At 33.2% G+C, this 13,545-nt stretch overlaps 2 protein-coding genes across 3 annotated transcripts; both read left to right on the top strand.

Annotated features, from left to right (window-relative positions):
* Positions 1–119: 119 nt before the first annotated feature.
* Positions 120–9,387, top strand: Rop (Syntaxin-binding protein Rop). Of its 2 annotated transcripts, none has more exons than XM_073079013.1 (15): positions 120–243; positions 1,210–1,359; positions 1,685–1,840; positions 2,237–2,340; positions 2,443–2,591; positions 2,673–2,733; positions 3,067–3,221; positions 3,893–4,044; positions 4,373–4,527; positions 4,698–4,778; positions 5,197–5,364; positions 5,752–5,841; positions 6,496–6,593; positions 6,923–7,005; positions 7,537–9,387. In XM_073079013.1, the coding sequence occupies exons 1-15, from the start codon at positions 216–218 to the stop codon at positions 7,668–7,670; spliced, it is 1,764 nt and encodes a 587-aa protein (XP_072935114.1). In that variant the 5' UTR covers positions 120–215; the 3' UTR covers positions 7,671–9,387. The 2 variants fall into 2 exon arrangements, with proteins under 2 accessions (XP_072935114.1, XP_072935113.1); XM_073079012.1 differs by lacking the exon at positions 2,237–2,340 and adding an exon at positions 1,997–2,100.
* Positions 9,388–10,056: 669 nt separating this feature from the next.
* On the top strand, positions 10,057–13,165 carry Ass (argininosuccinate synthase). The gene is made up of 10 exons (XM_073079010.1): positions 10,057–10,196; positions 10,441–10,546; positions 10,791–10,951; positions 11,073–11,157; positions 11,372–11,517; positions 11,604–11,725; positions 11,982–12,133; positions 12,429–12,520; positions 12,724–12,872; positions 12,994–13,165. Exons 1-10 carry the CDS (start codon positions 10,132–10,134, stop codon positions 13,155–13,157), a joined length of 1,242 nt encoding a protein of 413 aa, XP_072935111.1. The 5' UTR covers positions 10,057–10,131; the 3' UTR covers positions 13,158–13,165.
* Positions 13,166–13,545: the final 380 nt, after the last annotated feature.

Here is a 13,545-nt window from a genome sequence, read left to right as displayed (position 1 = left end):
CAATTTAAAACTCTTTCTATGCACTTAAATAAAATATCTAATCACAATAATTCTATATAACAATGTTTAATATTCTTAATACCTACGTTTGTTCTAAAGTACCATAAATGATATAAAAGTTCTGACGGCTGTATTTTATCTGTCGATTGTGACATTCAGTTCCCAACCTACTCTTACTAGAATTTCATAAAAATAAAATCAGTCTGTGGTTCAAGATGGCTCTAAAAGCACTTGTCGGTCAAAGTAAGTAAAATTATTATTTTAAATTGGGTTTCCTTGCTTTCATTGGATTTAAATTAAAGTTTTCATGTAGCGTTCCCGTTATTTATACATTAGAGCATTAAATAACTTGCAAGTTAGCTTCACATCTCAGCAATCCTCAATGTCGGACTCCACTTCCCTTATCGATGAGTAATATTCAAACACTGATGTAAGGCTTGTATTAAATATGATGCAAACATAATAAATACTATGCTGACCAGATAACTGTTTAAGAAATAATTGAAAATAATATTAAAACAAAATTCTCTTTTGTTCCCCCACTGAGAAGCAGTAATAATCGATTGATCCAGTATGTAAACAAAGTAATGAAGTCTTAAACTAAAAAAAACTCTTTATGAAAGAACAAAAAGTTAAACATATATAAAGAAAATGGAATATAAATACTTTAAATATAATGTACATTGCAGTTAAGGCTTGGAGCTGAAGTATTGATTTTCTGTCATCTGAACGTAGTGGGGGCGGAGTTTTACGTCATACATTACGACCAAGTATTAACGATATATATAAACTACATCAAACGAATGTCGCGTATTAGGCTTGTTAATTCTGCCTTCCTGTCCCCATGCCATGACTATTAAGTTTTATCTACAATCTTTTACAGTATGCAGCTTATGTAGTCTTTAAAACGGATTGAAAAAGTTGAATACAATTGATATTTATCATTCATATCATATTCATACAGTTCAAACTTATTGTTAAACTATTGTTTTTAAAGTACAGGTTCTGAAAATTTGTTAATGATATGCATATATGTTTAACTCCACTTCAACTTTTAAATGTCAACCTTCTGGGAAATTTTAGATATCTAATATTAGTTGCTTTACACCTTTCCATATTATATGCTTTTGTGGGCAATAAACCATATTTCAATCACATTTGTTTCTTAATAATCTGAATCATTTTTAAAATATGTCATTTTATTTGCAGAGATTATGAACGAGGTGATCCGCTATCGCGGACCCAAGGGGAAGGAGATCCAACGCATGGAATGGCGAATTCTAATCGTGGATCAACTTTCCATGCGCATGGTTTCTGCATGCTGCAAGATGCATGACATCTCTGCTGAAGGAATCACTTGTGAGTACTACAATACTTTACAATATTTGGTTGTAAGCTAAAGCAGTTAATGTGTATGATATAAACTATAAAATTTGCTCAATAATATCAATAAGTCAGGGTATTATTTCTCATGTAAATAACATGGTTAGTATGATTTTTATAAGTCCAAGCTTCTAACTTCTCAGCAATAGTGAGAGGACATTTAGTCTATAATCAGTAATAATGGAGAGTTGGATGACACTCAAATCAATGACAAATCAAGGAACTTTAAAAATGTGTAACTCCAGGTTTGCATAAGTCCAGTATCTGTATTATTGTATAATATTAATTTACTATGTTACAGTGGTAGAGGACATCCATAAGAAAAGAGAGCCATTGTATACCATGGATGGTATCTACCTTATCACACCCTGCGAGAAGTCAGTTCACGCACTCATTAATGACTTCTCTGTTGGTAACCGCATCATGTACAAAGCTGCACATGTGTTCTTTACTGAAGGTAAGATACTTTCTCCTTTATACATCACTTGTATAATATCACTTAGCTATGATAAACCTTTTGTAGATAAATCCCTTTTTTGTTTATTCATCGCTATCTCCTAAGTCATGCTTAATTTTTTTGTTGCATTGGCATTTTTGTTTTCCTTTTTTACAGCTTGCCCTGATGTTCTATTTGATGAATTGTCACGTAGTCGAGTAGCAAAATATATCAAAACTTTAAAGGAAATCAACATAGCTTTTGTACCATATGAACAACAGGTTTGTTTCATTTTTGTTCTGCCCAATTTATTTTTACTTTAGTAGTACTCCAGCTGTTATAGTAGGAAATATCAAAGATTATCTTAAAATATAGTCTCTTAATAATCAAATTGTTTTACATGCTGCTATTGATTAGTGTGCCCTGAAGAATTATTCAATGAACTGTGCAAATCTTCAGCGGCTAGGAAAATCAAAACCTTGAAGGAAATCAACATTGCTTTCTTGCCATATGAAAGTCAGGTGAATATCCCTGTTTTTGTATGACTATACATACAAATATTCATATTCGTGTATGTTCAGTATGTAAAGATATTTTAATAAAACTTCTCATTTATGTATCAGGTGTTTTCTTTGGACTCGCCGGATACATTCCAGTGCATGTACAACCCTGCATTGGCTCAGACTCGCAACGCCAATATGGAGCGCATCGCTGAACAAATTGCTACACTCTGCGCCACACTTGGCGAATACCCATCAGTGCGTTATCGCAGGTATGTAGGTATAAGTACCCTTCAGCTTTCAGCAAAAAGTTCACTTTCATTACTGAAATTTATGATTTAATTTTGTTTTAGCGACTGGGAGCGCAATGTGGAGCTTGCTCAGCTCATTCAACAGAAACTTGATGCTTACAAGGTATGTTCCATTTTTGTTGCTGTTAATAACTTTTTCGTATACAAACACTTATAAATAAATTAATTAATTACTTGTACGTTTCTACAGGTAAAAATGTATGTAAGTATAGTCCACGTAAAACTGCTAGTCCGCTCTGAATATAGAAATGAATTGGGTCGTCATAGCAAATTGTATGACTACACCTGCTCGCAACTTCAGAGCGGACTAGCAGTTTGGCGCGGACTATACCTTCGTTTTCACCCACCAAACTTTTAGATCTTATGTTTTTAAAGCCAATTTTTTAGTTTTTTTTTTTTATTTTCACAATAAATTTAAAGTATGTTTCTTGTACAGGCCGACGAGCCGACCATGGGCGAGGGTCCGGAGAAGGCGCGCTCGCAGCTGCTGGTGCTGGACCGCGGCTTCGACTGCGTGTCGCCGCTGCTGCACGAGCTCACGCTGCAGGCCATGGCCTACGACCTGCTGCCCATCGAGAACGACGTGTACAGGTGACTAAGCTTGCTACTTTTCCAAGTACAAATCTAAGGAAGGGCTGAAATATATTTTTCTTACTTCTTAGATTCTAATTATATATTTATGAATTATAAATCTCGAAATTGACTACAAAGTTAATGTCACATATTCCAAAAGGAAAAAAAAATTAAGGAGGTGGAACCCTTTGTGGTTCGACTCCGGCGGCACCACCGCCACATCTATTTCTGCCTAGTAACAGCAGTGTAAGGTGCTGCTGTGTTCAGTTTTGAAGGGTGTGGTAAAGACTTTTTGAATATTTTGATCTTTTCCGAGGCGTTCCAGCTTAGTCCTCAAGGGTAGCGGCGCATCAATGGCCGACCTCAGATAGGAAAATCTAATCCTATCTGAGGTAGATTACAGATGTCCATTGGCGGCAGTATACACTCACCATCAGGTGGACTGCATGCTCGTCTGCTACTCCTGTATTATAAAAAAAGGTCATAAATCAGAAAATGGAGATACATGTTCTTGTTTATGAACTCTTTTTTAACAATCGAACAATTGTTAAAAAAACTTGAGAACAACTTTATTTTTTTATCTGTATTGCATAATAGGTTATATTTCGTTCATTACCTGAATCGTCCCTACCTACTAAACTAACAATTTGCGTAATTGTGCAATTTTTATTTCATTATTATCATTTCAGATATGAAGCATCACAAGGCCAAATGAAAGAAGTCTTGTTGGACGAAAATGACGAGTTGTGGGTCGAATTGCGACACCAACACATCGCCGTGGTGTCCACCTCGGTCACCAAGAATTTGAAGAAGTTCACAGAATCTAAACGCATGGGTGGAGGTGAGCAACTTTTAACAATTTCATAGAATGACATAATGCAAAAATCCACTAGAATAAAAATACTACAATTTTGTGTTTGCACTCTCGTCGGTAATTGACTCCAAGTTCGAAATTAAATAATTATGTGTAGATTCTACTAAAAAAAACCTTGTTATTATTATCAGTGGCGTTTCTGTTATCATAATAATAAAATTAGATTTTTAATTTAGCAAAAAATAATGCATTACTAACTTATTTCATAAACTATATTATATAAGACTCACTTGCTATGGGAGTGCATTATATATTTTAGCTTTTAATTGGTTTTATATTTTTTCATTTGCAATAGGAGACAAGCAGTCAATGCGCGATCTCTCTCAAATGATCAAGAAGATGCCCCAGTATCAGAAGGAGCTGTCGAAGTACGCCACACACCTGCGTCTGGCTGAGGACTGCATGAAAGCTTACCAGGGCTATGTTGATAAGCTTTGTAAAGTTGAACAGGTGAGCGACAAAATACTTCACCCTAATCCTTTTTAGATCTTAATAAAATTAGTACACTTCTTGCTTCTAGTTTGATCAGTATGTTTTGGATATATTTGTTTTTAAAAAAGAAGATAATTTGTTATTAAGAATTACGACTGGAAGAATCTCAATATCTTTTTTTTTTTAAGGATTTGGCCATGGGCACGGATGCTGAAGGTGAAAAAATCAAGGATTATATGAGGAGCATCGTTCCAGTACTTCTCGATCAGGTAAATATTACGGATAAGAGTATGCGGAACGACGAATGCAACTTGCCGCGACAGCCCGCTGCCCGTCTCTTCACTCTTATGCATTCCACTACGCCTATAACAGTGTGACTGTTACAGCACACTCGTAATAATTTGCTCTTAACTGAAAATAATACAAAGCAATATTACTAGCCTATCAGAACAATTTGTCTATCCTATTCTATATACCTGAAACACAATTTTTGACCATTCAACTATTTTTGATTGACTCATAATTTCGTTGCACTCCATGAACCATTAATAAATAAAATGAGGAGGAATAAAAACATAAAAACCAAATCTGTGTTTCTTATGAGATAAACATTTTGTTTTCAGGTATGATGTAGTCGGGCAAGTGGATTTACTTAATGAAAGATATTTTACCATTCTTTTGTTGCAGACTGTGGTTAACTACAACAAGATGCGTATCATCGCGCTGTACATAATGTCGAAGAACGGCATCTCGGAGGAGAACCTGAACAAGGTGGTGACGCACGCGCAGCTGGACGCGCCCGACAAGCAGACGCTGCTCAACCTGGCCAACCTCGGCATCAACGTCTGCATCGACGTATGTTATCGTTACATCTTCATATACAGCCCAATACACATTAAAACGATGCGCCGCGGTGCCGCGACGCAAGGCGCGTAGATAAGCTGTTACCGAGACCATTATTTTCACCATGCAAAGGATAAAAAATTCGAATATATTCTGTCGTCGTGTAACGCAAACTACAAATATATTAATCTCGGGCTGCTGCGGTTACTCCTGGGGTAACTGCAATAGAACTATGTTGTATTTCTAAGCACAACTCATATACAAGAAATTCTTATTCTTATTCTTATCCAAGAGTTTTGTCATTGTAAAAGCTTAAGAATGTACTACTTTACAGTAATTACTCGCTCATAATTTTTATAGTGTGTAATAAAATGTCTAAACTCTTTTTAAAATGTGCAGGGTAACCGCAAGAAACAATACCAAGTACCAAGAAAGGAAAGGATTACTGAACAAACATATCAAATGTCTCGATGGACTCCAGTCATCAAGGTAAAGTAGTGCTATTATGAATAGAGATTATTTTTGTTGAGTCCGCATGGTAGTTTATAAAATGTTTACACATAATCATATTAATAAAATTACTAATAATATCACTGCAAAGTGTTAGACAGTTTCCAAAATTACTTATTTTTAACTCTACATCCACTTAGTAACATTCATTGAATGCTCATTTATCTATTAATTAATAAAAAATATGCCAGATGCATAAATTGGATATTATAATATTGCTAATTAACTGTATAAAGTCAAGTTTTACTATCAATGTTGAACTATCACCCCTTCTCTGAGCATTGTTTTGGCAACTTACCGCATGTGGGGTTGGGTATTTACGTATCCTTTATAAAAATATTATTTAAAACAACAAAATATCGTAAATTCATTCGTGAACTTCATTCAATAACATTGATAATGGATATAGGTGGTTCGACTCCGACGGCACCTCCACCACACCTGTTTCTGCCTCATAACAGCAGTGTTAACCGTTGCTGTGTTCTGGTTTGAAGGGTGTGGTAAGGGAGAAATACTTTTCCGAAGCGTTCCAGCTTAGTCCTCAGGAGTAGCGGCGCATCTGTGGCTGTGATTGCATGCTCGTATGATACCCCTATATTATATATAAAAAAAAAACATTTTTTCTTTTTTAAGGATATTATGGAAGATGCGATCGATGATAAACTGGACCAACGTCATTTCCCATACCTCGCTGGACGAGCCCAGACTTCTGGTTATCAGGCACCCACTAGGTAAATGAATCATCCATCTGTAGACTTACTTACCTCAATTATTGTCATTTTGATATTATCAAACTAATTAACGATAAGTGGGCGATCCTGCCGCTATGAGTCAAGTTATGAAATCATGCTATATAATAATGCGTTACATATGTATGACGCTATAAAAATGTAACAAGAACATCATGTGCAATATATATATTATAATGTTATTTTATCAAGATACATGTTATATTACAGATTAGCCCAATCTTAAGATGTTTTTTTTTTGTTTTTAAATAAAATAATGTAATTCTCGGAAATACACCGATAGTTTGTATACCAATTTTAATTGTTTTCAGTGTTCGCTACGGCCACTGGCATAAGGACAAAGCTCAGCAGACTATCAAGAATGTGCCGCGTCTGATCGTCTTCGTAGTTGGAGGTAAATATTTACAAAAAAAGTATATACAACCACAAATTGACGTAATATACGAGACCGTTTTTTTTTATTTTTTTTTTCAAAAACAAATTATATGTTTTTGTTTTATGTTTTAAAACGATGCGCTTGTAATAGTATTTAATTTACATTACGCACGTATTTTATTTATATACTTTTACAAAGTAGCGCCTTCGATATTTTTATTGTTTAGCAAATTAAGCAGCAGTATATTGACAAATTAGCAGTATATTGAATCAGTGATAGCCTAGTGGTTAAGAAACGCGGCCTCTCGATTGAGGGGTCCGAGGTTCAAATCCCAGGCATACACCTCTGATTTTCAAAAATTATGTGCGTATTACAAATTAATTATCACTTGCTTAAAACGGTGAAGAAAAACATTGCGAGGAAACCTGCATACCTGAGAGATTAAAAAAAAAAACTTTAAGGGTATGTGAAGTTTACCAATACGCACTTGGCCAGCAGTGGGACAGTAATGGGTTGATGATGATGATATTGACAAAATGAATATTTCAGGCGTCTGCTTCTCCGAGATTCGCTGCGCGTACGAAGTGACCGCCGCTCTCAAGAACTGGGAAGTCATCATTGGCTCTTCTCATATCCTTACCCCCGAGAACTTCCTCTCAGATCTGAGCTCTCTTACCACATAAATAATGACAGCTTAACGTCGTCAGGTCAGTTTAAAAATAATATAGTTTAGTAGCGTTCTGATTATTGCATGTGTGGAATATGTTACATGGATTTAGATCCTGAAATTGGTCTGATAGACCCCGGTAACTATTAGCTGCTAATGAGTAAAAAATAGCATGTGGTTATCACTCCGTAAAAACCACATTAAATAAGACATTAAAAGTAATTCGTTAATATATATATTATTAAATTACACTCTTCATATTGTATGAGTAATTTTAAATGACAAAATTGTCAATTGTTTATATATCGAGTTGTATTGTAAATGGGGGAAAAGGAAAGTTGTAAAAACCATCAGTATTTGAGCAATAATATAATTGAACTTTCCGTTTTTTCACTGTTTGAGTGGACCTAATTAAATGAAAATAATGGGATATGAAATAATATCATTGTTTTTAATTTGATTGTGATATAACACAAGAGAAGTTTATTACATAATATATTGTTAACCTAAGTTATGTTATATTATTAGGATATTTATTATATTGTTATTATTTGGATTTTTAAACATAAATTAACTCCTAAACTTGTTAATTGACTATTTTTTAGTTTGTTAGCTTTTCGGTACAATATGTGCTAGTATTTGAACCTACTCGTAGGACATATTCGTTATTTAATTCGATTTTAATATTAGGGATATTATAGCTTAGGAACATATGTATTTACATACTTATACCTATTACAATACGATTAATTAAAGTTTGCCTTTTTCTCTTACATCATTAGCTATGTACGCGTTTTGATTTTAATGCCAAATGCTAGTTTTAGCCTATTCTCTTTATATACTAGTGAGGGTAATTATTATAATCACATTGAAATTGCATGTACTTAAAATATCTGCTTAATCTTTCATCTGATACATATGGTTAACTCCTTGACTAATATAATATCTACATATGTCTAATACATTCGGGAACTATACTAACCAGGAAGCAATGGACTGTAGTTATATAACCACATATTAATAATACATAGGTACTTGCACTTTAATCAAATATATAGTGGATTTAAATAGCTAGAAGTGTGTAATATTCTCTTATTAACTTACTAGTATTATGACTGTTTATATGTAGTGAAAATTTTGATTTTAATCTCTGGTACAGTACATGTTGATTGCTACTAATAATAACTCAGTTTTATTTTACATTCCAGTTAAAATAGTCATAACATTATGTCATGTGATTTAAATCTTAATTTATCTTGACTTGACCGGGTGTATGAGATTATTTTTTTCGATTACGTTCTTATAAACAGTAAATAATTGGCGAAAACAAACTTAATGATCACATATATAAACTGTATTCAAAATTTTTAATGTTATATTCAATTGTATTTTACTGTGGGTATTATAGGATTGTTAGAAATAATACTGTTACTTATCATATTTAGAATTTAATCGTCATAGTTATACACATATTAAAATGAATAATAGCAAAGTTTGGCCTCTATCTGTAAATTATTTAAAAATAGTTATCAAAACAAAAATGTCGTCGGTTTGAATGCATTACAATATTCTCCATGTTACCAATATAAATCGAAGTTAATCATATTTAGCATGTTCTAAAGGCAATCAGTGCAATTATGTGTAGACACCGATCATTATTACTTAATTTAAGCGTATTAATCAGTATTCGACTGTTAAAGGTTTTATGGAATAAATTTTGTGATTGTCGTGAATCCTTGTTTTATTTTAAATATATCCTTACTACATTTATATGCCTAAGTAGATGTGTCTTGCAATAATAATTACTATTTCCATAGGTTGATACATTTATTTCCTACTTAAAGAAGATACATCCGTTAAACTATTTACTTTAGAATTATTTATAGTTTTTACGTACAAATCAATAAGCCAAGGTCCTCGGAAAAACTCGATTAGTACGTAATAAAAACAATGCTTAAAATTGCACTGAATAAAATTCAACTATACTGTAGTAACAGCATGGATTCTCAACACGGATGGATGAAACCTGATCATAGTTATCCACCTGATATAAAGTTAAAGTAGATGTTTTAGTTAAAACTATCGGCTAATCACAGCAACTTAATATGTACATAGTACACACTAGTCACTTATATTAATATAACACAGTAACGATAATAAATTGATTACAAATATTAAAATCTTTGGACAATTTTACAAAAATGAAGTGTATTAAAATAGTTATGAACGTTATTTAAAGTTATTTCAATTATGTACTATGTTTCTCACAATATTAATTCGTAATTAAACACCCGATATATAATATTTTAGATAACAAATGAAAACAGAGTAGAAGTTCAGTTATAATCAGAATTCTTTATATACCTATTTTACATGATGACCTTAGGGTTATCTACTTTACTAATAAATTCTCGAACTGATCGTGACTATTGTCACTATAATTATTGGCGTAAACCAAACATCAGGTTTTCAACACCATGGCTAAAGAACTTATCATTTTGGCTTATTCTGGAGGTTTGGACACGAGTTGTATTCTCAAATGGTAAGTGTGATTTATAGCAATAAGACCGCATTTAATGTCTTTTGAAAATCACTTATATTTAAAGAATGCTATATTTTAAAAGGAAGTCCCCCTTTTATTTATATTAAATTAAGGTTGGGCCACATAATTTTCATATATCATGTGGCCGTTATTATATTTATACTTAAAGGACTGATAATATTTTTTTAAATAAAAAGTTACGACTTAATTATTACGAAAACAAATGAAACATTTAACATATCAGGTTGATCCAAAAGAATTACGATGTCGTCTGCTACATGGCAAATGTCGGTCAAGACGAAGATTTTGAAAAAGCTAAGCTAAAAGCAAAGGCCATCGGAGCTAAAGATGTAAGTATACCTACTACTTATAATATTATATTTTTTTAACTCTCATTTAAATGTACTACCGCCGCCGCAATCAATATTATTAAATTATTATTATTTTAATTGTTTTTTAAATAATTGTATTGTAGTTCCTCTGAATAAATATTCGATGTTTAAGTTAATTAAAATTATTACCCAGCAAGTACTACATCGCAAATATTTTATTAATTTTAATAATGTTAATGACCATACAAACAATGTGCGATAGGTTATCGTGGAAGATCTTCGCAACGAGTTTGTAACCAACTATATGTTTCCTGCCATCCAAATGGGCTTGGTGTATGAGAGCCGTTACTACTTGGGCACCTCGTTGGCAAGACCCTGTATCTCGGTTGGGATCGTTAATGCCGCCAAGAAATTAGGAGCCACGTATGTCATATCTACCTTTATTGTGGAAATAAATTAAGGCTAAAGTAAAGATTATGCAAAAAAACTTTTGAATTTCCTGTTTTAATTATGTCTACGATTTTTATATAGGTATGTATTTCAGGTATATTTCGCATGGAGCCACTGGTAAAGGAAATGATCAAGTCAGATTTGAATTAAGCGTATATTCCTTGTGGCCTGAGGGTAAGGTAGGTAAAATTTTACCTTATGATAAAGACAAAGCATCTTTGGCGAGCACTAATCAAGTTAAAGTAAAATAGTAGTTGGAAGGTTTTGGTTTAATTTTCATATTTTTTGTTATCTTTGTCGGTCTAATATTTAATTCTTAAGTTCTACTCTACGTGTACCGGCATAATCACTCTAATATTATGATCATTGTATAACACTGTTCATATATTTCAGATAATTGCACCATGGCGTCTCCCCGAATTCTTCAACAGATTCCAAGGACGCATGGATTTGCTCGAGTTTGCTAAAAAGGAACATATTCCCGTTTCTGCAACACCAAAAGCTCCTTGGTCTACTGATGAAAACATTATGCATATCAGGTATGAATCTTTCACCATAAAAAAAGGATGTGTACTATATTTTTGTATGTAATTACATAAATAAGTATATGATCTTTGTACTACAGTTACGAATCCGGAGTTCTCGAAGACCCTGGCGCAGTTCCACCAAATGGAATTTTTAAAATGACGCGCGATATTCAGAATACAGACGAATATCCCAGCACTATTGATATAACGTTTGAAAAAGGTATGATAATGATTCTGATTACTATTAACGGTAGAACTCTGCGGGCTACGAAATATGACAGCGCTACACTTGCTCTAGTGCCGTTCTGTCTTAAAGTTACCATAATTTGGTAAAGCAAGGATTTGACCAAACTATCGTCCCATCAGTTCCAAATACCTGTCCTATCTGGAGTTACATAAATAAATAAATATATACATAGCTGCGGCCAATAATAATTTACACAAATAAAACTGAAAATTCTAAAATAAATTTCCAGGTCTACCTGTTTCGGTGCAAATTCCCAGTGGCAAACCTAAAGCTCTAACTCTAACAGATCCACTTACTTTGGTGGAAACATTGAATAAAATCGGCGGTCAACACGGTATCGGCCGCATTGATATTGTTGAAAATCGATTCTTAGGATTGAAGGTAAAGTAATGGAAAAGTTTTAGAATACATAATGATAAAAAATAAGAATAGCTTAAATTAGAAACAGATAGGAACGTGCACTGCAGCACAATACGGATAGGTACTCTGATTATATAACTACACATTGCTAACCAGAATTTAGTGCAGTTTTAAAAAAGTTAGTGTCATTAAACGACGAAAATCGTTAATATAAATTATCTTCAATCTATATACAAATTCCATAAACCTTAAATCGATGGCAACTTCCTAATGAATCTATAATAAATATTGAGATGTACTAATTCTTTATTTTCAGTCCAGAGGCTTATACGAGACGCCGGCAGGCACTATTCTACATCTGGCTCATCTTGATCTTGAAGTTTATGCTCTTGATAAGGAAGTGCTGAGGTAAAAAAATAAAATATTTTCCATTAATCTTCTGTACAACTAAACGGTTGGTCTAAGCAGATCATACGCTCGATCATCCTTAAGTGCAAATAAAAAGACGTACCTACAATTAAAGGTGTCTATAATATCTCTGTTTTTTGTTTGCATGGTAGTATAAGACTTCGACTTTCAATTATATTAAAACTTTCTATTTTTATTTATAGGCTGAAGAGGTATTTACAGGATAAAATGTCTGATTTCGCCTACAACGGATTTTGGTTCTCACCCGAAGCATTTTATACGAGGAAATGCTTAGAAATGTCGCAAGAAACGGTTACGGGAACAGTAACCGTCAAAGTTTTTAAAGGAAATGGTATGTATGGTTTTCACTAAGTTTTATTAAAGTTGACATATGCAGTCTGCGTATATTTCCGTAATTATTATGTTTGTGGAAATGTGGATGCTCTAGATTCAATATGTTATTTAATTTTTAGTTACTATCCTAGCAAGAAACAGCACTACAAGCTTATACAACAAGGATCTGGTATCTATGGATGTGGCTGGTGGATTCTCTCCAGAAGATAGTACTGGGTTCATCAATATCAACGCTCTTAGGCTTAAGGAATTCTCGAGATTCACAGGAACGACCAAATTTTAAATGTTACATTAAAATAAAATTTACGACCTATTTTTTTGCATCATTCGTAAAACCCAAACTCTAAATAGAACTCAGTAAATATCTATAGGACGGCAAACAATTTACTCTCTGTTATACCCAACCATGGGAACATTAGTACAAACTACAACAAACAGTCACTTCACTAATAGTGATTTACCAATTTCCTTGGTAAAGTTTAACGCCAATTCAATAAAACTGCTATCTTAAAAAAATGATCTCAATAAAAAAATGCATATATTACAACATTTATGACCTATAGAGGTATAATATTTATATTGAAAATTCTTATAAGTATAGTCCGCGCCAAACTGCTAGTGCTAGTATGCTCTGAAGTTGCTGCGAACAGCTGTAGTCATACAATTTACTA

This window comes from Epargyreus clarus, unplaced genomic scaffold (genome assembly GCF_041222505.1).
Source record: "Epargyreus clarus isolate Ecla_fem2 unplaced genomic scaffold, WU_Ecla_fem_2.2 ptg000014l, whole genome shotgun sequence".
Taxonomy (NCBI): domain Eukaryota; kingdom Metazoa; phylum Arthropoda; class Insecta; order Lepidoptera; family Hesperiidae; genus Epargyreus; species Epargyreus clarus.
The sequence above is the reverse complement of the archived record's forward strand: the minus strand, read 5'-3'. Positions and strand labels throughout refer to the sequence as shown.

What these genes read in the sequence shown, in the direction of transcription:
- Rop (XM_073079013.1), top strand. Translation starts at nt 216, where the DNA reads ATGGCTCTAAAAGCACTTGTCGGTCAAA. An exon ending in ATCGAGAACGACGTGTACAG is followed by an intron (nt 3,222 to 3,892) that starts GTGACTAAGCTT and finishes TTATCATTTCAG; the next exon opens with ATATGAAGCATCACAAGGCC. An exon ending in AGCTTTGTAAAGTTGAACAG is followed by an intron (nt 4,528 to 4,697) that starts GTGAGCGACAAA and finishes TTTTTTTTTAAG; the next exon opens with GATTTGGCCATGGGCACGGA.
- Ass (XM_073079010.1), top strand. Translation starts at nt 10,132, where the DNA reads ATGGCTAAAGAACTTATCATTTTGGCTTATTCTGGAGGTTTGGACACG. An exon ending in ACGAGTTGTATTCTCAAATG is followed by an intron (nt 10,197 to 10,440) that starts GTAAGTGTGATT and finishes TTAACATATCAG; the next exon opens with GTTGATCCAAAAGAATTACG. An exon ending in CTTGATAAGGAAGTGCTGAG is followed by an intron (nt 12,521 to 12,723) that starts GTAAAAAAATAA and finishes TTTTATTTATAG; the next exon opens with GCTGAAGAGGTATTTACAGG.